Source organism: Pholcus phalangioides, unplaced genomic scaffold (assembly GCF_987345545.1).
Source record: "Pholcus phalangioides strain wild (caught in Gottingen) unplaced genomic scaffold, Ppha-v1.0 ptg000040l_1, whole genome shotgun sequence".
Taxonomy (NCBI): Eukaryota; Metazoa; Arthropoda; class Arachnida; order Araneae; family Pholcidae; genus Pholcus; species Pholcus phalangioides.
Window position 1 is genome coordinate 6,909,973 of NW_028301626.1, and position 24,483 is coordinate 6,934,455.

The window sequence follows — 24,483 nt, forward strand, 5'->3', positions numbered from 1 at the left end:
GAGGCATGCAGAGGCATAAAAAATATTTACAATGCTCAACAAAGAGCTAGAAATGAAAGTGCTTCATTTGTGTCAAAAACTATTAAACTGGCAGTAAAATGTAAACAAATCCTTAAAAAAAAAAGATGGACAATGCAGTAAAACCATCTGATTCACCCTGACTTTTCTACATCAGATCTTGTAGTTTACACATTTTGCACTGTGCTTTTGAAAGTCTTCTCAAAGAGTGTCATTCTTAAAAAACATACGTCTTCATAATTTGCTGTGGATTGTCGAAGAGGGGGTTGACAGACTGGACTGTGAGACTAGACTACGAAAAAGAATATAATATATATACTGTGAGAGAGACAGAAAATATTTATGTGTGGTTACTAGTGCATGGTTTTGGCCAAAATGTTTTTTGTAACCAAGTCATTTCTGTCATTTTTCTTTGGCTTCAATCAATCTTGAAGGATACTGAAACAGTGTTATGAAAAAAAAATTAAATTTTAAATTTAAAAAAAAAATTTAGGGCTGCTTTTTTTTAGTATTATATTTAATGAGAACCCCCCCCCCCCAAAAAAAAACATGATTATGTTTTCTGGGGGGGGGGTTATCCTCCCCATCCTACTTTTTTTAGTTTTTTGAGTGAAAGCCCTTTATACATAGTTTTGTGTGCACCTTTATAAAATGGAATCCTGTCTGGAATGGAAATTAATTTGTTTTTTGATGTTCCGTTTTATACAGGTTTCACTGTATATGTTTTGGGAGACAGGGCTAGATTTAGACCAGCGAGAATGAAGCAGCTGTAACTGGTTGCACAGTGTTAGTGTCCAGGGCTTCACCCAAAAATATATTTTGGAGGGGGGGGGGACAACTGGTGTTTCGGGGGAGAGGGTGGATACCTCACATGCTACTAAACACTTACAAACAGATCAAGTACTGTTTGGAAGAGCAAGTAAATGCTTGCAAAGTTTTTAGGTCACTCATTAACCTGGTCTCCTGCAAACTCTCTCACTCACTAACTTGGTCCCTTACTTCCCAGGCAGAGCTGGATTTATGATTTTTTGTCTGTGTATTACAATTTTTTTTTTTTTTTTCCCTTGTCCATTTTTCTTGGTCACTCATTTCTTGCATTTGGCTTATCTTTGAACTTGTTACTTTGGGCTATAGCCTCCAAAGTCCTCCTATAAACAAACCTCTGTGCCTCCAGGCCAAGTGAGTTTTTTCAGGTCCTACCTGGCTAAAACTGCTTGCCTACAAATTTGCAAGTTTGTTCTCAAAAATTTCAACGGAAAAATCATCAATCAGATCTCATTTTTTAAGGCCTCCACCACTCTTCTCTTGAGATCCCTGTAGTGCAGTTGGATGAGCCTGTACATTAAGATGGTACTGCTGTGCCCACATATGCAGATGTGTTACAATACATACTAACAGAGTTGCCCTTAGACGTGTGCAACAGGTGGATAGGTGTGTTCGCACTGGGCCCAGCACTCACGATAAATTAGACTGATCAACAATTTTCAACTTTTTTTATAACATAAGTTTTTCAGACTAATTTTGAGGTGCTGAATTCAAATGTGAATGTAAAAAAAATCTCCATCACGTACAGTTTTTTTCTGTATGCATGATGGTAATTTTTTGAAATGCACATATGCTATGAAAAACTTACACATCTTGAAAATAGAGATAATTAGCATATTCTTAATAACAAATTATAGTCTATTTAATAAGATAGTTATTTTGTTATATCTATACATAGTCATCATAGTTATACATGGAATAGCAAAAAACACACACAAAATTTATACGCATTTTCTCAGTGTTTTATAAAAGTAATTCATTACTTTCTTTTATGCACTGTGTTTTCTTTTTCTTTCTGCAAAAACAAACAGTAATCACTCATTATTGAAGGGTCTCACCTGCCTCCTTCATAGTTTGAATGTCTTGGTGAAACTTTTCTCCTTGTTTATCAGTAACTGCTCCCAGGTCATCAGGGAAAATCAGGTCATCAAAATGGATTTCTGGAGCAATTCAGTATCTAAGATTATTGTATGAACAGAACAGGTCTTGAATAAGCTGTTTATAATTTTCCTCTTTGTGGTTCCCCAAAAACCTCTTCATTGCAGATGTGAATGATTGCCATGCAGAGAATTCTATGTAAAAACTAAATCCACTCAATAGTATCCTTATTTGAGGACCTACATGTACTCCTCCTTTTAGTTTTGTCTCATTCAGTTTTGGAAAATTTTTCTTCTAGGTGCGAGAAACCTGGGCCAGATTTGTCCATAGCCTTCATAATGTGGTTTTTTTTTCTTTTTCTAGGGGCATACGCAAGATCATCAACTAAGGAGGGGGGGTCTCAAAAGACTTGGGAAAGGAGGAGTTACAAGGATTTTCTTCCAGATAAATTTTTAGTTATTAACCTTCAAAAAACATTTAAGTTAACAAAAATTGATGGAAATAGCTGATAAAGACATTATATCAGTCTTTCGATATTTTATTTTTTTTACGAAAATATTAAATATTTGCAATGTCTTATCATCTTGGGAGGGGCGCAAGCCCCCATGCTGCCCCCACCCTTCCTGCATACACCTCTGAGCAGCCCCAATTTAATGTGAAGTGGCAGTAAAACTTATTTGGAACATTGATGCATCTGCGAGATTGGCTTAGCACCATTTTTTGACTAAAGGGTGAACATAAACATACATCAAGTGTTTACTCTTTCAATTAAAAAAAAGAATCTGGTTACAATTAGAGATAAAATCAGTGTTGCCATTCCCTAAGTTCTACTTGGCAAAAAAAATGATTTCTGGGTATCATTCCATACATATATATATATATATAACCCCCAAAGCTGAATACGCCAAAGTCTGCGACGCGTCGCAGAACAATCAGTGCTATTGCAGAACAATCGGGAAGAATTTTAAGAAAAATGTAAGAAACACTATTATGGGAACTGCAGAACATTTCCAGTCAGTCGAGGGCTCATTGTAGAACAATGCAAAACATTGTGCTTTAGGGTATATAGCCTACATATGTAAATTTTGAAAGACATTCATGAAATTAAATATCTTACGACAAAAAACTAGACATGATGGTCATTTTTTTAAGGTCAGATCTGAAACCAACAACCAAAAATGTACTAAGAACAGCTAAATTTTTCCATGTTAAGAAAAACCTTGTAGACTAGTATTATTGGAGGCTTTCATCAATTTAAAAAAAAAAATTTTTTCATTAGTTCTGAATTTTCATCGATTCTGAAATTATTTCTCCCGTAAATTCGCAATTTTCGTCAATTCTGGCATTTTTTTCATAAATTTTGAGTTTTCATCAATTTTGGATTTTTTTTTCTGTAGTTGGTAATTTTCATCGATATTCTGGAATTATTTCTTCTGCTAATTCCGAATTTTCATCTTAGTTCTAGAATTTCTTCCGTTAATTCTGAATGTCCATCAATTCTGGAATTTCATCCATAAGTTCTGGAATTTCATCCATAAGTTCTGGAATTTCATCCATAAGTTCTGGAATTTCATCCATAAGTTCTGGAATTTCATCCATAAGTTCTGAATTTTCATCAAAATTCTGAGATTATATTCTTTTATTGATTCTGAATTTTCACCGATTTTTTTTCTTTCGGTAATTCCTAATTTTCTTCGATTTTGGAATTATTTCTTTCAACAATTTGTATGCAGGATACTAGGGCAGAGAATAATTGATAGGCCTCTTTGTCTGCCAAACAACACCTGAGGGATTTTTTTTCTAGGTTCATATCGGGTTCGGTCCCCGCCCGGATTTCATTATGCATAGTATAACACTATGGGAAACCTGTTCCAGATTCGTATTCTTTCGGACCTTGATCCGATATATGGAAATTGCGGGCGTAGGTGTTATATCTTATCTCAAAGATAATGGAGGTTTTCGTGGGAGGTGGTCAGTTGGCTCTTTTTTAGTGGCTTGAGGTGAATAAACCGTTTTATCTTCTTTATCGATCAATTTAGTATTGCCCTGATCAGTTTAAAAAGAAAGGTGGCCGTGGGGTGGGTGGGCCTGAAGATAAGTAGTTGCGGCTGAACTGTCAATTCGTACTCTTACTAAAGAGATTGAGATCCATGTTGCTTCGGATTACATCGGATTTTGGTTTTGAACGCAACGAGGCCTCACACTGGGCCAAATATAATAGGGAAGAGACAAAAACGATTTCAAATACATGAGAATCACTCAGAAAGGATTTAAATCTGGTATATTTTAACACCGAATTGTTCACGATGTTATAGTTTTGGCCTATGGTGACCAGTCTTTACTGGTCCTAGGGTTTTTCTCAGTTATCCAGGCTAGATTTTCACAAGGACCTCTTTTCAGTAAATTTATTCTGCGGGAAAAATAATAACAATGAGATTTTCATTCCAGTCTACCTGACCAACACCAGCTATAGCAGAGCTGCTTTAGCTGGTGTTGACCTGACTAGAGCCATGTCCGCCTCTCCCTCGTGGAAGCCGGAATGATTGCCGCTAGTGCCCTCACATCTTAGAGCTGGTCCCGAGGCAATCTTTTTTTTTTTTGGCCTCTCAAGAACTGGATAAATCTATGGGAAAAACTTGGCTTTCCCGTAAAATACAGGACGATCTAACGAACAAACCAATTAGGGCGGTATTCACCGACATGATTTAAGCTATAGTCACAATTGTTTGATAAGAGATCGACACGGATTGGTTAAATTCAAGGTTTTAACCAATCTATGTTGATCTCTTATCCAAAAATTGTAACTACAGGTTTAGACCATGTCGGTGAATACGGCCCTTAGTCGCTCCTCCCGACATATAACCCTGTATTCGTACCTGGGGGGGGGGGGGCTCGAGCCCTGTTAGCCACCATATGGCAGGGGCTTGACGTTCTGACAGTTAGGACTTCACGCTTTGGGGGGGGGGGAAGGAAAAGTAATTAGATGTAGACAAATGAATAACATCCGTGGCCGAGGCCACTGATCCGTTTCGCCTCCCCCCCCCCCACAGCCAACGAAACGGCCCTCAATAGACTGTGCACAGGGCGCGGGTCGAAAATAACCACGGGCAGAGGCGTCGACATAAGGAAAACATGGCTGAGGGCTCCCTCCCCCACTAGATTTATGGGGGGATCAAATATCCTCAGCCCACAAGATTCCAGAGGTTATGATCGCGATTCCAAGGGACATATAACTTTCTTGAATTTATAATTTATCAATTAATGAATTTATTAATTACTTCAGGATGTTCATAAACATTGCCCTGGTAGAAGCTTAACGTGTGTGAAAGAAAAACGTGAAGAAAAATGTGATGTCACGTTACAATGACTTGTAACGTGAAAGAAAAATTATCGTCCTGTATTTTATGGAATGAGCGATTTTCCCTATATTATTCAGGTAATCGCTCCCCACTTGGATCAACGCCTAATTAACAATGGTTTTTAGAAAACCACAAAACCGGAATTTTTCTAAGTAGGTTCTTGACTAGACTTTTATCAACACTGGTTCTCCTCGTCTAAACCCGTTCTAGCAAAAATATATTTCAGAGTAGACCCTTCTACCAACAATGGTTTGTAGAGCAGACCCTTCTACCAACAATGGTTTGTAGAGCAGACCCTTCTATTAATAATGGTTTCCTGAGTAGACCCTTCTGCCAACAGTGGTTTCCACAGAGTAGACCCTAATATTAATAATTCAATAAGACCCTTATATTGTATCATGATTATGACCTTTCTACCACCAATATTATTTCCTTTTTTCATTCCCACACACACAAGAGACTGATAATTATCAGTGTCTCGCAATAATATCATGACAGAAATGTGAAGATACAAATGATTATATGTGGATTTTCTTTCAAATAAAATTTTTCTGATTGCATATATTAAGGACCGCAATTAGACGGAGAAGGCAGGTCTGGTGCTCCGGACTAGAGGGCGCGCAAGGAATTCACTTTTTAACTGCTCTTTCTACATTACACGAGGGCGCCAAAATACTTGCTAGCCCCCGGCTCACAAAGTACCTAGGTGCGGCCCTGCAGATATTTTATTATTCAGACAGCCTGATAACAATAATAATTAGACCACCTGATTGGACATGCAGGGAAAAAAATTCAAGACGATATCATAATTATCACGATTATTATCAAACGCTTCGGATTGTTTGATCGATTCGAGCAATTATTATCAATCCGAACGTGTTCCGAATGGGTCCCCACTTCATTTAATTGACTCTTGGGTGTTTGGTTAGATCGATATATAGAGAGCCCTGAAGGCCACGTGGTGTAGGCAAGGCAGAGGCCTCCGGGGCCCTCGAGGAAAAACTATTTTCGTCATTTGTGGGTCCGAACCCGAAGCTGTAAGACTGGTAGTGATTATGATCGTGATCAGGTTTGAAATGGAAGGTCGCTCGAAACACAGGCTCGTTCGTGCATTAGCATGAATTACACCCGCTCCTGCTGACGTCATTCATGATCATTTGGCTGACATTTTCAAGGGCCCTTCTTTTAATGCAAGATAACAACAACATCCGCACGCCCACGTCGTGCCGCCGTTTGCGGTTTCGGTGGTCGCATGCGACACGCATTTACTACGCGTACGTGTATATGTATGTCATTTCGAAATAGTGTTCCTGTTTCCCGAGCTCGTATAGGCATGCGTGCACGGTTCAATCAGGTCCATTTTTATCTGGCCTGCGAAGCAATTTAAATTAATCGATAATTACATGGCCCGATTCATATTTTGAAAACAAAAAAAATCGGTTTCTATGTGGCCCGCTAAAATTTAAATTTTCCTACGCCCATCTATAAATTATTTGGTCTTTTATACGTCCATCTAAAAATTAGTTCAGCTATAATTATGTCTTCTAAAAAAGTAATTAATCTTTTAGACGGCCCGCTAAAAATTAATTCAGTTTTTATTATGACTTGTAAAAATTAATTCAGTTTTCGTACGTTCATTTAAAATTTTTTCTGCTACAATTCACCTTCTGAAAAGTAATTAATCTTCAATGCGGCCCACTAAAAATTAGTTTCACTTTTATTATGCCCTTTAAAAATCAATTCGGCTACAACACGTTCATCAAAAAATTAATTCGGCTTTTTTATTATGGTCTCTAAAAAATAATGCGCCTTTTACGCGACCCGCTAAAAATTAATTCAGCTTTTATGTGTCCATCTAAAAATTAATTCATGATCTTAATTTATGCTCTCTAAAAAGTAATTCCCCTTTCACGCGGCCCAATAAAAATTAATTCAGCTTCAAGTGTCCATATTAAAATTAATTCAGCATTCGTTATACTCTCCAAAAAGCGATGTGGCTTTTATGTGGCCCGCTAAAAGTTAATTCAGCATTCGTTATGACCCCTCTAAAAATTAATTCAGCTTTTATGATGATTCGATGTTTTCAAGATGAGCCCGGAATGAACCTCTTCCCTGAGTGGACCCGACGTGGACTTTTATTTCTTTGCTTATAGGCAGCACCGTCTGTCTTATCACCACCATAGATCTCCATTCCCCTCCCCCGAAAGTTATTTTTTGTGACCTTTACCTCTCTGTAATCACACCTATCTACCAATTTACAAAATAATAACGGGCATGGACTCACACAATTTCGGGTCCTTATGACTTCTTATTCTAATGATTTTTCTCCTCGGTGCCTCCCCCTCGTACTACTTTACACACGGTTTGAAATTTTACACATAGTTCCTTGATCCGTTTCCCAAGGGAGGAGGGGGTGAATGATATCATTAGTTTTTGGAAACAGTGTACGCAATGGATGTATTGGCGACGATCAACCTTTTCACATTCCTATTTAAAAAAAGCAAAAGAAAACTGATTTTTTTTTTTTTTTTGCGGTTGTCTTGATACTCGCATACACCGCAAATAGGTCTCAGACGGAAAGGGGGATCTGGTCCGCCCTAGGAATGTGAGAAAATCACATATACGGTGAAAACTCGATATAACGATACTCGGCCAACCAAGAAATACACGTCGCTGTAGAGGTGTTATCGTTATATCGAGAGATGGTAGTTTAACATTAGACTACAGACATGTCTCCAAGAAAGCCTAGAAAAAATATCGTTGTAGAGCATATATGCCCAACTCCACGACCCGCGATTCAAATGTGGCTCTCGGAGCCATCTGGTATGGTACATGGCCTTAAATCTAATTTTAGAAAAATGAACCAAATGGCATATTTACAGATCACCTAAGTGACCTACAGTGCAGTTTCACATCACTTACGTGACCTGGGGTGCAGTTCCACATCATTCAAGTGACCCACGCATGACCCCCCACAAGGGGTGGGCTGACAAGACTCCAGTCCTGGGGCCCGTGATGATTTTCATCATTTTTTTTGTTTTTTCACGCTATAAATTCACCATAAAGGGGTCCGTAAAAGATCCCAGCCTAGGGGCCCTGCTTCAGGATGTGGGGGCCATGGACCCACGGCACATTTACAGATCATTGAGTGATACGCAACACAGTTCTAGAGCAATTAAGTGGGCCGCGGTACAATTCGATATCACTCTTAAATAGCCCGCGACACGTTCCCAGATCAATTTAGTGACTTGCGGTACATTTACAGATCACTGACGTGTGGCACTGTTCCAGACGACTTAAGTGGCCCACGGCACACTCTTCAACCGGCTTTTATTCCCAGAGCACCCAAGTGAACCGCGGCACATTTACAGATCACTTAAGTGGCCCCCCATTCTCCTAAAGGTTGAGTACGCTTGTTGTAGAGGGATTTATCGTTATATCGAATATCATTTCAGTTAAGTTTTTCACTGTAAATGGATCCACATGATTAATCTCATTTTCGTCGTCCTCATAGAAAACATTTCTGGCAACGGCCAACGGCCTGCATTTGAGGGTCCCGTTGCCCTCTTCTTTGTTAGAACACAGATGAAACATTTTTCTGTCGAATGTTGGTAATAAATTGTCGCGCTCCCCCCCCCCCCCCCGGCTCTCTGACCCTGGGTTCGAAACGTTGCTCAAGATTTATCGAAACCGCAAAAAAGATTTCAAAAATAGGGCGAACGGATCCTCTCCCGTGGCCATTACTACTGTTATTATTATAATAATGAGGATAGGGCTTCTCTTTTTTTATCGCCAATGTGGGCCAATTCCTTCTTCGACAAGGAATCTTGTGATGTGGCAATAACCTGTGTGAGCATTGCAACGACTCCGGGTAATTTCCTCGCGCATTTATATGTTACGGTAAATGTGAGAAATGCGGTTATTATACATAATAGCTGGTTATTATGCATAATCACCGAGAATTGCGGTAAGTTTCATAAATTTTTCTAAATTGGTCACTTTTACCGGTAATTATGCATAGTATCCAAGCGTGGTTGGTAAATTTGATAAATTAACTTATCGAAGGTTTTAACAACTGGCTGTTGCGAAGATATATTTCGGAAAGAGAGAAAATTCAACTGCCCCTGCGGGGAATCGAACCCACGTCTTTTCACTTGGATTCCCCGCAGGGGCAGTTTCTCTCTTTCCGAAATATATCATCTTACTCAGGCTGTTAGGTACACTAACACTTTGTTCCAGACTCTGCCACGAAGCTGGGCTGGAAGAGATCTCGGCAACGGGATAAGTCCGGTGGCAGAGACCCTGGCGTTCATTCATTCAGTGGGGGAGGGAGGCCTCAGCCATGTTTTCCTTATGTCGACGCCTCTGCCCGTGGTTATTTTCGACCCGCGCCCTGCGCACAGTCTATTGAGGGCCGTTTCGTTGGCTGTGGGGGGCGGGGGGGAGGCGAAACGGATCATTGGCCTCGGCCACGGATGTTATTCATTTGTCTACATCTAATTACTTTTCCTTCCCCCCCCCCCAAAGCGTGAAGTCCTAACTGTCAGAACGTCAAGCCCCTGCCATATGGTGGCTAACAGGGCTCGAGCCCCCCCCCAGGTACGAATACAGGGTTATATGTCGGGAGGAGCGACTAAGGGCCGTATTCACCTTAGTTGTTAAAACCTTCGTATGGTAGCGGAGAGTGACGTCATCCTTGTAAATTAACCTATATTAATAATTTTTACCTGTGATCACTCATAATACCCAAGTGTCATTGGCAAATTTAATAAGTACTAAAAAAATTATCACTTTTACCGGTAATTACGCATAATACCAATACCCACGCGTCGTGTCGTTGGTAAACATGATAAATCATACCACATAATAGTTCATACACGTATTGTATCATTATATCGGGTTGCGATCGTAAAATTTATCATTATATTGGCGTGGTGGGGGGGGGGGGGTCCGACTATATTCATTACACTATTCATTACACATACTAGACACATTTGGAATTTTTTTCATATTTATCAAATTCACCAATTACACTGGGGTATTATGGATAATCACAAATAAATGCGATAAATTCCAAGTAGGTACTTATCAAATTTACCAAACGCGCGCTTGTGAGTATTATGCATATTCGCCGGTAAAAATGATGAATTTATCAAACTTACCAAGACGATTGGTAAGTGTGCATAATAACCGGTTATCATGCATAACAACCGAATTACCGCAACAAGGTGTCTAATGCGGCCTTTATCTCATCAACCGTCCGTCGTAGAGGTATGGTTCCAATTTAAAAATTGCTCAAAATGTATTCAAAAATTACCCTGTACCAGTTTTGAGAGAGAAAATACAGTGTGTGTTCCAAAATTAAAAAAAATTAAATTTTTATACTGCCCTGTTGTTCTCTAGCTTCCAATTATAAAGTTTTTGCCCTGTATCTCCTGAAGGCCAATGAAAAAAAAAATTCCATGTTTCCAAGTGCAATATTCGCTGGTGAGGTATTTGAATTCAAAAAAGGAGAAAGGTTGGGGAGAAATACGGCATAAATGAGGGTAAGGAGCGTTGTCCGTTAGTTTATGCTGTTCTTTCATAGGCTCCCTCTGATTTTTGAATTAGAATATCTCAGCGAATATTGCTTTTAGAAACATGGAATTTTTTTCTGTTAGGCTGGAGAGATGAAGGACAACAACAACCTAAGGGGTCATTCGAGTATTACGTCAGCATCGGGGGGGGGGGTTTCGGATTTGCTGACTTTTGATGGGGAAGGGGATTTGAAGGTTGCTTACGTCATCAACCACCCCTTTTTGAAAATATGAAATATTCTAAGCTGCTGACGAAATTTTGCTGGGAAGGGGGGTTAGTGTTTTGCTGACTTTTGTTTGCAGGGGGGGGGGGGTGTCAAAAATGACTAAAAATCTGCTTACGTAATACTTGAATGGCCCCTAATTGGAAGTTAGAGCACGGAGAGGGCGACCGTAAAAAAATGTAGATTTTTTTTATTTTGGTACACGCTGTATTTTCACTCTCAAAACTGGTACAGGGTAATTTTTGAACGCCATTTTTGAGCATTTTATAAACCGGAACTATACCTCTAAGACGGGCGGTTGATGAGATAAAGGGCGCCCTAGCACTTACAGGACACCCTTTATAATATACTATCATGGCGGTGGCCACAGTTATTTTTTTAAATTTAAAACCTGATATTCATTGGAACTATACATGAAGTCAAACAGAAATGCGATCGGTGGGGGCCCCCCAGAGTTTAAATTTATAATAGTAATTGCCATACCCTAGACTTCATGGGGTGGGGGATGCGGCCTAGGCCAGATTGACATCTGAGGCTCTGATGCTAATCTTCTGAATCTAATTTGGGGACTAGTGTAGCATCCAGAAATTTTTTTCGGGGGTCGGGGGGATATGGGATAAGCCATATATACATACAAGGGCGTAGCGAGTGGGGGGGGGGGGACTTGGGGGCCTGGTCCCCCCCCCCCCCCCGAAATGTGAGAAAATGACCCAAAAAAGGAAAAAAGATGGCCAAATCCATTGTTCTGTCACTTTGGTCCCCCCCCCCGAAATGAAAGTGGTCCCCCACCGAACGAAATTTCTGGCTACGCCCCTGTCATCAACCCATGGCCCCATGAGTCATTTTATGTACATCATGTGACCTTAAACGTAATTTTGTGAAATGAACTAAGCAGCACATTACCAGATCACTAAAGTGACCCTCGGGGTAGTTTCGTATCACTTGAGTGGTTCGTGGCACTTTTACAGATCACTTGAGTGACCCACGGCAAATTACCAAATCACCGAAGTCACCCGTGGTACAATTTCCTTTCATTTAGGCGGCCCAAAGCACAATCTTGAAACTGAACTGTTCTGCGACGAACCCTCGGCTGACGAAATGTTAGAGTAAAAATTCCCATAATAAGTGTTTCCTCACTACACTTTTCTTAAATTCTTCCAGATTGTTCTGCGAGAAGAATGCCGCAGATTTTGACATATTCTGCTTTGAAGGCCTGCGACACATTGCCAGGTAATTCAAGTAGCCCACAATACATTTACTTCGCGGCACATTTACAGATCACTTATGCGGCCCATGGGACAGTTCCAGATCACTAAAGTTATCCGTTGCATATGTACAGGTCACTTGAGTGACCTACGGCATTGGATCACTTAAGTGATACTAAGACGACTTCATATACGTGTATTAAGGAGATTATAGTGATACGAGTTCCCTTGAGAGTGTTCTTGTGGCCTCCGTGTCTTGCCCGAGTGGGCCGAGACTGGAAGCATCTACCTACCAGTTTCATTCGTACTCCAAAAAATCAGTACCATCTTAAATTATGGAGCCCCCCCCCCCCAGGCCGTGCCCAAGACTTTGCATTGCCTTTCCTCGTGCCGCAATTAGGTACTTTGTCAGCCGGGACAAGCATGCATTTTTATGTCCCGTGTAATATAGTATTAGCAGTTAAAGGGTGAATTCGGAGACTCTCCCCGAGTCCAGCGACCGGAGCACCAGAACCGTCTGCCGCCACCCCTTCCCCCAAAAGTTGCGGCCCGCCTCGTGCAATATTGTTTATTCCGATAACATGACCGTAACATGGAAATTACGAATAGCCCATGCCACACACACCATGTGGAATGTTATCACAATAGATTATCAATCAAAGAGAGAAAGAAAAATTATCTCCATCAATTATCTTTTTTTTTCTGTGTGTAACGTAATAAACGTGTCAAACGGCAATTTCGAAATTCCATCAAGGGCCCTCGCTTGCTTCCACACGCGGTAATAATAATAACAAAAATAAAACGCTTGGGGCCACACGCCTACGCATGTAGTGAGTAGGCGTGAGTGTGAGGTACGCTTTTGCGCATGCGCTTCTGCCTCTCTTTCGTTGTTTATTTATTGGCTGTCTACGCAAATCAAAATGGTGGCCTTCATCCAGTTCCGGAACAACTTTTTATTATTATTATTATTCATTCGCGTTATCATTACGACTTGTTTTTCCTTTCAAAGTTGAAACAAGGTTTACTGATAGGCGAGCCTAGGCCTCATTGCACAGAAGCGATTTGCTTCAGAGGAGAGCCTCGTGCGATATCGGGCTTAAACCCCCGCGGAAGCTTGATTACGCCCCTCCCCACCCCTTAGATACTGCAGCGTAGCGGGAAGGGGAATCTTTCACGCAGGGGCGTAGCCAGAAATTTCGTTCGGGGGAGGGACCAAAGTGATAGAACAATAGATTTGGCCATCTTTTTCCCTTTTTTCGGTCATTTTCTCACATTTCTGGGGGGGGGGGACCAGACCCCTTAGTCCCCCCCCCTCCCTCGCTACGCCCTTGCCACGAACCACTTTCTAGTAAGGGGCCATTCAAGTATTACGTAAGCAGATTTGTAGCCATTTTTGACCCCTCCCTGGTCAGCAAAAGTTAGCAAAACACTGACACCCCCCTCCCCCCCCGTCAGCGGCCTAGAATATTTCATATCTTCAAAAAGAGGTGGTTGATGACGTAAGCAACCTTCAAACCCCCTCCCCCCCCCCGTCATCAAAAGGAAGCAAATCCGAAACCCCCCTCCGATGCGATGCTGACGTAATACTTGAATGACCCCTAATACTTCACAAAAAATCAAAGAGATCCGTTCAAGGGCCCCGAGCAGCTGCTCTACACCTTAGTTTCCCAAACTTTTTGTTGCATCGCCCAATTTTCTTAAGATTTTTTTCTCCTTCATCTCCCCCAACGCAAGTGGATCCATAGAATCCTATGTTATATACTCGTAGCTTTTATCGCCCCCCCCCCTAAACCATTCCATCGCCCACTTTGGGAAACACTGCTCTACATTATAGGCCCCAAGGAAAAGCGATTTTTTTCTGAGGCCAACATAAAAATATACCTGCCTACCAATTAACATACTCCCAACAATTGTAACCAGATCTAATTGGTATGAGGCCCCTTTGCACTTTAGGCCCTCGGGTGGGCCGTTGCGTCGAAACAGCACTGCCATATAGAGCCCTGTGAGCCGGCCATGACTCGATAATTGAATATCCATTTTCATTCTCGAACCGTTTCATTCAGGGCCTATAGCCTAGGATCTTCAGCGGCCTTTTTCACGGACTGTTCCATAATAAATACATATAATATAAATAAATGGAATTTATATTCCTGGCCCTGTGGGATAAAGCCCTGCCAGAAATTTTTTTTATCATGGTCATATCTGGATCAGGAATTTTTAGTGGGACCTAGGGAAAATATTGCGTTTTTTTTTATTAAATTTGTATGGAGGGGGAAAATAATTTAAACATTTATCCCGGGCCCTGGGCTGTAGCCCTGTCAGCAAAACCTACACTTGATTGTAACCTAGTTTATGAAGTTGCTTCAAGCCCTACTCAACAGGATCAGTCAAAAATTCCAAATCGTGGAGCTGGCCCAAGTCTTGGTTAGAAAAATCAGTGAAAATTAATTGTTATACCGGGGAGGGAGAGAGAGAGAAATAATTCCCGAAAATTCCTAGTATGTGTGTGTGGGGGGGGGGGGGGATTTTAACCAAAAATACTAGCAATGAAGTCAGTCATAAGTACTACTCAGGGCCACAGTGACTAGGAGGCATGGCCCTCCCATTCGTTTTTTCATTCACTGAAGAAGGCACTGAGGAATTAAAGGTGGGTGGAGAGGGAGGAGGGCAACCGTCCCTTCCTCCCGAGAGCAAAAAATAAACTATTCTCCGGAGGGTATTCCATATTCCCCCCCCCCCTCCAGTTTGTTGCATCTTCCAACCAACCCCCCCCCCCCCCCCCAGCTACAAAATTGCACGAGTTCGTCACTGGTACAAGAGTCCGTGAAAAGTCTGGCCCGGGAAGCCCCGCGAAATATCCCACCCTACGGACCCTGTTGCGGGATGTGGGGGTATGCTTGGGGGCAGGCAAATAGTCAAGACTGGGATTTTACTACTCCTACTGTACATCTAATTGGCTTAGCTGAGTCCCCCTCTCTAGTGTTTCAAGCCCTAAACTAAAGTCGAGCCCTCCTATACCACAATTTTGTACGGACTCTTCTATAGTGTGTATAAAAAAAATCATCCCAGGCCCATCAGGAAGGCCGTCTTAAAAACGAAGGTCAGGAGTCAAATTATTTTTGGGACCCCTTAATTCAAATTTATATTTTTAAAATGTTGTGTTGAAATCAATGCCCTTCATTGCCCCGGAATCCAAGTTGGATCCCATGGCACCTTGTGACCAATCTGAGCAGGGCCATGCCCCCCCCTCCCCCCACGAGGGTGGGATTGACTAGGCTCCAATATGGGAGTTTCGGACGATTCTTGTCTTTTTTTTAACTCTACAAATTCACTATTGCAGGGCTCGTGAAAGATCCCAGCCCGAAGGCCCTGGTGCGGGATATGGGGACCATGGTAGCGGCATATCAATCAGGGAACACTGTTCTAACAACTTAACAGTCTAAGCGAGTTCCGGGGGAGAGCTAACGCCATGGCACCAATATCCCGCAGCAAATCCCTTAGGCTGTCAGATAAGAGCCGGGCTCTGTCTCTTCCGTTATACATATAAAGACCCCCTAGGCTGGGATCCTTATGGGCCTCTTCAATAGTGAATTGATTGCGTGAAAAAAAACTAAAAAATGATGTTAATTTCCCCGGGGCTAGAGCTCTGTCAGTCCTTATGGGGGGGGGGGCATAGCTAACCCTCAAGGCAAATTTCTTATTATAAATTCACTATTGTGTACGGACCCGTGAAAGATCCCGACCTAGGGGTCCTACTGAAGAATGTAGGGGCATGGCCCCCACAAGGGGTGGGCTGGCAAGGCTCCTGCCCTGGGGCCCGGGACGATTCAATATTCTTTTATTTTTTTCACGCTATAAATCCATAATAAAGGGGCCCGTGAAAGATTCCAGCCTAGGGGCCTTACTCCAGGATGTGGGGGGCATGGGCAGGGACCAAAAAAGGTGACGTTATGACCTCTCGGTCGTCGTTCGAGAAAAATCGCTTATGATTTGAAGGAGCCCCATTAAGACGCCAACGCGTATCTGCCCTAAATATGGGAGGGGGGGACATGGAGACATCGATCAACTCTGGAAATGAAAATTCTGGGAAAAACCGGAGATTCCATGAAAACCAAGAGACACAGAGGAATTCCAGGAGCGCCTCCCCCCCATTCTCGCAAATAATAACAATAATAATGAAATGAAGGAAGAGAGGTGGCAAATAATGAGAGGAGAGGGAAAAGAGAAGCAGCGCGCTCTCTCTCTCTCCTCCGAGAAACAAGAATTCGCCGGAAACTGGTGACGTAGACGACCGACGTCACGGAAACATAGAGCATGACGCGATCGTGTTCTCGATCGTGATTGGCCGCGTCTTAAAACCATGACGTCATTATTAACCAATCAGACGCCCGGTAGATGATGTCACTGTCTTGTGAGTCAGCGTTAAAACTCTGGTTGCACTTGCTCCTATGCTGAGTCACTCTCTGCACGTTGTTTTACGCGAAGTGTTGTTGTAGACCGCTCAGGTGTTTCTAACGCAGTTTTTGTGAAACAACTATCTCGGTGTTTCTAAAGTTTCAAAACAATCAACGGCCAATCTTGTGTTTTCTTTAATGATATTTGTGTGTTGAAGCAGTGGTTTCAAAAGTGGCCAACCGATCGCGCAGGAAAAAGACTATGGAGACGACCCTTTACGACGACTCGACCTACCGTCCACCACGTACTACCAGTAGTGACCACCTCATGATGAAGGCTGGTACCAAGAGGCCGGTCACCCTGGACCTGGATTCCCCGGCCAACACCAAGAGACAGAGGATAGCGTCCGTCCTCACTTCCCCGGACCTACAGATGCTGAAGCTGGCCACCCCAGAAATCGAGAGGTTCATCATCAACGGGGGCACCATCACCACGACGCCGACCCCGACCCAGTTCCTGTTTCCCAAGGACGTCACCGAGGAACAGGAGAAGTACGCCAAGGGGTTCGTAGATGCCCTGGCCCTGCTGCACCAGTCCGGCGAAGGGGGCAGCGCTGGTAACATCACCCATGTGCAGTTCGTCAATGCCTCCGGTAGCTCTGGAGGCTCCACAACAGCCCTGAATCCAGGTACGGCAACTCTCTTCTACAGTCATTTGTTGCCTGTAAGCTTACAGACTGTGAACTCTTCTAATTCAGCCGGTGGTAAGCTCTCAGCGGTGACCACATTATCATCCGCTACAGCGACGACCACCACCGGACATACCTCAGTTATAAGGCCACCGTCAGTGGACAGCCTCAGCAGCAACAGCTACCAGGGCTGCAACAGCAACGGTGGTGGCGGGAGCAGCAGTAACGGCGTACTGAGTTTCGCATCGGCCAACAAAAAGTTCTCATCCATCAAGGAGGAGGACCTCCAGACCGTTCCCAGCGACAACTCGAACAGCACACCGCCTCTGTCTCCGATTAACCTCAAGGACCAGGAGCGTATCAAGCTGGAGAGGAAGAGGTACAGGAACAGGATCGCTGCCAGTAAGTGTAGGCGTAGGAAGCTCGAAAGGATAGCAAAGCTTGAGGAGAAGGTCAGCGAGTTGAAGAACGAGAACACAGAGCTTGCTTCGGTTGCTAACAAACTGAGAGATCAGGTGTGTAACTTGAAACAGGAAGTTTTAGATCATGTTAAGCATGGTTGCCAAATCATGATAACGCACGCATTTTCGTAAGAACGTTCCCGATGGATAATCTGATAAAAAAAAAAACTTGTCTGTTGTTGTTATTGTTATGTTCGTTACAAATGCCATCTTTTTATTTGTTGTTTTATGTTTTTGAGCGCATCAATCATTTCTCATTTAGTTTTTTTTTCTTGTTTTTTCATAATTTATTATTTGTTTTTTCTATGATCGTATTTAGTTAGTTTCTTTGTACAGTGTCCGTCATTTATTTCATGATGACGACAATCTTGCGATAAAGATCTGGAGTTAGTTTTTAAGAATGAACATTTTATTATATAGCCCCTCATAAAATATTGCTTATGAATCAGACCAAATGTTTGGTATTATTTTTTAAAAATGATAACAGGATCAGTTCCGTAGAGTTTTAATGTTACAAATTAGATACTTTGCATGGAGATTCGGATTTATAAAAATTAAATTTCAACTTGAATAATAGATACGTTATAGTAAATGTATGACAAATCCAGTTATTATGCATAACTGCCAAGCATTTTGGTAATTTTCTCTAAATTTATCTGTTTACTGGCGATTATAAGTACCCAAGTGTTGTTGGCGAACGGTTACCGGCAGATTGATAAGAGCACTCAGTTTCATTAAAAAATATGCCCGAGAAGATGGTGTTGGTGACTTACTACAGTTTTGGCATAGTTTAAAAACCCAGCAACAGAAAGATATACAGTATATATTGGGAATTAACCAAATTAATAAGCAATGAAAAAATTATCACTTTTACTGGCGATTGTGCCTGAGCATTACTTCCTTGGTAAACATGATAAATCATACTATATGGTATTCTTACATATGCATCATAAAATCTGGTTACGATTGTAAAATTTGTTATATCGGGGTCCCTCTATATTGATAGAGGGATAGATTATGCATAATAGGGGATTTTTCCTCATTTGGATTTTTTTTCAAATTTGGAAGTTACACTAAGGTATTTATTATGCATAATCACCACTAAAAGTGATCATGTTTCCAGTATTTATCAAATTTACCAATGACTATTTAAGTATTATTTATATTCCCCTGTAAAAGTGATGCGTTTATCATTTACCAGGATGACTGGCAAGTGTGCATAATAACCAGTTATTATGCTTAATAATTGATTTATCACATTTACCGTAACATGTATATTGCTAAATTCTTCAAATTAGTACGGTGTTCTTGTTTCAACCAATAAACCATAATGTGTTCAGAATTTATAATATTAAATCAATTTGAATATTGATAACGTTAAACTCGGCAGTATTGCAATACATATCTGTATGCCTAAGGTAAAGCGCATCATGTCACGAAAGGGGAAATTTTACAGGGGAGCTGTTCAGAGATTTTTTATAAGTATGTTTTTTCTATGGAGCTCACTTGTTTTACGTATACAGCGATTACTGCTGTTATTTATTGAAATAGGGCTTAATGCCCCATACCTATGTGTAGTGTGACGAAAGTACTGTAAATGAATAGCGTTATTTCAATATAGATAAAAATGAACATAGTGTCCTTTACCTCTGGCATACAGATATGATAAGGCAACATTGAAATGTTTAGGTTGTGCTGTTTTTACAATTTTCCTTGAGAAAATCTTGCATCTGTTGCTTTGAGATATTCATTAGCATTTTAATCTAAAAGAATCGCTTGCTGAGTTATTTTTGCTCTATAGAATTTTGTTTTCATTTTATATTTTTCTTTCTAAATGTTAGACATGTGACCGCTATGTTTTCAATTACAATTCTCAAACTTGATATCATTGTTATATTAATGCAGGAATTATATATAATTAGCTCTTCTCCACCTAAAATGTTAATGACAACTAAGCAATGCTGCCCATAAATATATGGTATTGCGGAACAAATGCTCAAGTCACATGTTGCCTTGGGCTTTCAAAGTATGCAGCCGATACATATACGGAGCTGGATGTTTGTTGGATGTAAATGGCAGATTTAATTGAGTCACGTCACCAGGTTGCCTCACCTTTTGAAAACAAACAAATAATTATTACGTTTATACTGTGATTATCGTGATGCGATTTCACTTTTATTTTGTCATGACAGCTAATGTGGGGCATGCTTCACCCGCTGATCCGCCACCCCCCGCAGAAAGCGCAACATGACTCTTTGTACCCCCCCCCCAAATATATGTAATTAAAAATTAATCAGTTGTCATGAAGTCTGACGCTAAGGCTACACTTTGAGAATGACTGGACGATACAAAAATTTAACAAAGAGAGTATGGTAGGGATTCACACCATCGACCATTATATTGCTAGTTCTATACTCTATCAATTTGGCTAGCAACAGATGCTCTAGCCGAAGTCCTAATTTATTTTATCAATTCTTGAACTTTGAATTGTCACTAATGCGTATGCGCTCTCAGAATGGACACACAGAAGTGACCACTTCTTGTTTTGATGTTCACTGAATAAACATCTGATTCCGTATATGTATCTACAGTGCTCAAAGTATTTGACAAACAGCTTATCTGCTGTTAGGAGGTGAATTTCTATGACCTGACATTTTGCCACACATTTGTGTGATAGACATCTTTGGATGTTTAATAGTGTCTCTGTGACGAGTGATGCCATAATTGCTCTCCCTTGTTACAGAGACCCATGCAGTACTAAACCTCCACAGACTTTTGGGCAGAACATCCAAAAGTGAATTTCCCCAGAATCTGCATGTATTTCATGATTATCAAAGCACGTTTTCTACATTGCGATTTCAACTAGGGCTTGCCAAATCAAAGTAATCTGGCTGCCAACCAAATATTTTAGGAGCCAAGCATATTATTTTTGCTCTAGCTAGTTATCATGCATAGAAATTTAAGGTGCCAATACACATTTTTTTAGTCACCATGGTGCATCTGGGATTTGTCAAGTTCTTATTTAAATTATTTTGGAAATTTTATTTTAATTTCATATAGCTCTAATTATAGCTTCATTCTTGCATTTATGGATTATATCAACATTCCATCGTTCTGTTGGATCCCCATGCAAAGTTCCATAAAATATTTAGAATTGCTACATAGGATATTCACTCCCAACTCTATTTCAAATTAATTCTAAAATTTTATCGAGTCTTTTCAATGTAAAATATTGATATTAGAGTTTCAGCTGAAAACTTCTGGAATACGAGGGCTGGCCTGACTGTTCAATTAATCTCAGTATTAAGTTTTCTTCTCCCCTCCCAATCATGTTGTTGAGCAATGTGTCCCCGATCGATCGTGTTTTGCGGATCTTATAAGCTACGCTTTTTTACGTATGCGTATAATAATCTTGTATATTCTGTGATAAGTACAACTAAAATGTGATTTCATACAATGTTATTGTATTGACTGTTTATGTAAAGTACGAATATATCGATGGAAAAAGTCTTTGGTCTGCCTCTCAAAGATATGTTTCGCTTCTCTTTGTAGAATATCGGAAGATCTTTTTTTAAAATCGAAGCTTCATGTAAAAAAAAATTAAACATTTATGCGTTTGGAATTTATGGAAGCGAAAAATTGTTCTGTACACATATTTAAAACTGTTTATGAGGAAAAGAAGTTTATATACATACGCCTGTGTGGTATATATCTGAAATATATATTATATAGAGATAAAAAAAAAGCAACGATACATCAGCAATAAAAAGAAAAAGATTTCAAATAGAATAACTTGTCATTTCATTATTTTGAGCTTTTTTTAATTTGTTTTCATAAGCAAGGTGAATGTAAAGATTTCTTCTTTTCGTTGACCGAGAAATTTTTTCTGTTAGCAAACAAGCCTTGACAAGAGCTGTAGCAGACAGAGTAGCATTACGTATTAACTGATTATAATGTTCACAAAATTAAGAAAATGACATCTAATATATAGGTGTTGATCTTATATGTAGGGCTAACTACAATAGACACTTTCTCTAATCCGGCACATATCGTTGTGGCAATGCTACAGCTAAACTCTATTTTAGATGTTTTGGGGAAAAACACATTCACACACACACAACTGTAGTGTATATTTAACATTATCTTTTATAAAATAATAACTTTGCTTAGACTTGTTACAGATTTCCTAGTTGTAGTGTATCAAAGAACATGCTAAAATGTGTTTTTTTTTGTAGTATTCCAAAATATGATTTTTAGGTATCAAGTGGTGTGGGATGACAATATCAGACCAAGGCATGCCAGATTGCCAAAATTGCTAGACTACTGGAAATTAATTGAAAAAGCTTACTTATTCAAGTAATACAGTAGAATTTATTCGAGCTTAATTCGAATTTTGGATAATTCAAACTTTTAGGAACTCCCTTTGAGTTTTCTATCTAATTTAATGCTAAAATTTCTTGTTTAGTTCAAATTTTTTGGATAATTTGACCAATGAAAGTTTGAAAATTCAGTTTTTTTGATAATTTAATGCCCATTTTAACATTGTTCAGCTAGAGTGCATCGAGACTGTGTATGACTTACAACCGATTAGACTTCTCAACCTATAGATCAAGGTGTACTATTTAAAATTGGAATCCCTGGTACAACATTTACGAAAATATGAATTGAAATTACAAATAAAATTTATAGCTAAACATTCTATCTTGAGCTTTTAGTACTCAACTAATTATTGTAAAATATACTCATACACTTATGATTTACACTCAGAATTTTGTATTTTGCCCAGGGCAAAGCACACATTAAAAAGCCTCAACTTGGGAAAAAATGTATTTTCTTCCAACTAAGATGTTTTGTATAAATTTGAAGCCCTAAATTAGTGGGACCCATACAGAAATCGGGTCCAGCTCGAACAGTGCCCCTAACGTTTCAAGAACTTTTTTTAGTTGGCGAGTAAACTTCTTCAGTGTTATTTTGTTATTTGAGCTTCTCTGGTTTGGTTCATAAGGTTTTTATGGTCACTTTTGAATGTATATCAAGCTTTGTCTTTAAAGGGACCCATAGAAATCAGCTATTCCTCTCCCGCAATATTTACTATTGCGATTGATGAGTTAACCAAAATTACTGATGAGAAACCGAGGGTTTAATAACATTGTTACCTATGAAAGCTGGACAGGATGAGGACTTATCAGGGTGGCGACTTATTGAAGTTTTACTGTTACTTTTAAATGCAGGGCTGTAACTAGGAGTTTTGTCAGGAGATAAATTTGATTTTGCCTCCCCCTCATAAAGCTATAATCCTATAATGATTTTTGTTTTTGTATTATGCTTTGGAGTAAATGTTTTTCCTTACTTCCCTTTTTTTTACATTTTTACTTCCATTGAAAAAAGGTTAATGCCCTCTATCAGTTTAAAGAGAATAAAATAATTTGATTAAATGACTCCATTGATTGTCATTCTCAGGAGATGTTTCTGGATCTTGAGAGGCCAAGTTAAGTCGGTTTTAGACCCCGCCTTGAGGAGCACAAAATCTGCACCCTATCTGTTCAAAAGCTTGGAGCAAATTAACGAAATCGTATATTTCCATCCCAGAAGGTCAACAGGGGTTTTCTGGACACACGATGATTTCCATCAGTGAACAGTGACCAATCAACATAGGGAAGTTTCATTCAAGACAATGAAATATGGGCTGTGAAATCAGAATCTCTTAAGATCCAGAAATCTCTCTTGATGATTCCAACCACTAGAGTTGGGGAAACATAGAGTGAAAACTCATATCTTTGGACAGCTTAGCAGACTGAATTTTTTTTATTCACTTTGAGATCTGAATTTCTAACAGCAATTCATAAACAAAATCTGACAAACCTGAATAAGTTGAGATTGATTGATACTGGCCATGCTAACAAGTGCCTGTACAAAGTTAGACTCGATCATAGCTTCTATATAAATTTTAAATAACCTTAAATGTTTTCTGTTCTTTTCTTTGCTATTAATATAAGCAAATATGGCATCTAAATTTAATTTTATGCAGGTAAAAAGTATTATTTGAAATAAAATTAAAAAAAAATTGAATAAATACATGTACTCAATATATGGTCACATGGATTCATTGACAGTGTATAATAACGAACAGTGGTGTCAGAGCCAGGGATGCTTGAGAATTTGGTAGCATGAGCCAAGTACCCCTCCTCCTAATCAGAACATGTCCCGCCGCTCTGTCTCAACGAAGAGATATAAGCAGGTGGTCAAAGACCTGGGCCATGCTGAAAACGCCAAGTACCATAGAATTAATTCAAATTTTTTTAATTCAAAGATAAAACTGAGCAGCTACAGGTATGAAACACTTCAGCTGCCCCTGATAATGAAAAATAATAATTCGATATTGTTTCCCATCCAAGCTCGAGGAGGGAGAGGGCCCTCAAATCTCTTTAAGGACCCCCCCCCCCTCCCACCACCCCAATCTTAATTTCATGGATGAATTCAGTTACTCGATTGGAACACCCTAGGATAGAAATTTTCGGGCTTCAGAGAAGAACGTTTTGTATGTTCCAAGTTTAGTGGGGCCCCCACAATTGTTTTCTTGTAAACTTTAGTGTAAAAAATTAAAGTTTCTTCATAAATAACTAAAAATTCTTTA

The 24,483-nt window shown here is 40.1% G+C and overlaps 1 protein-coding gene across 1 annotated transcript; it reads left to right on the forward strand.

Annotated features, from left to right (window-relative positions):
* The first annotated feature begins 16,007 nt into the window (after window positions 1–16,007).
* Window positions 16,008–21,631, forward strand: LOC149065420 (transcription factor Jun-like). Its single transcript, XM_089254260.1, has one exon. The coding sequence runs from the start codon at window positions 16,962–16,964 to the stop codon at window positions 17,979–17,981; it is 1,020 nt and encodes a 339-aa protein (XP_089110386.1). The 5' UTR covers window positions 16,008–16,961; the 3' UTR covers window positions 17,982–21,631.
* The last annotated feature ends 2,852 nt before the right edge of the window (window positions 21,632–24,483 follow it).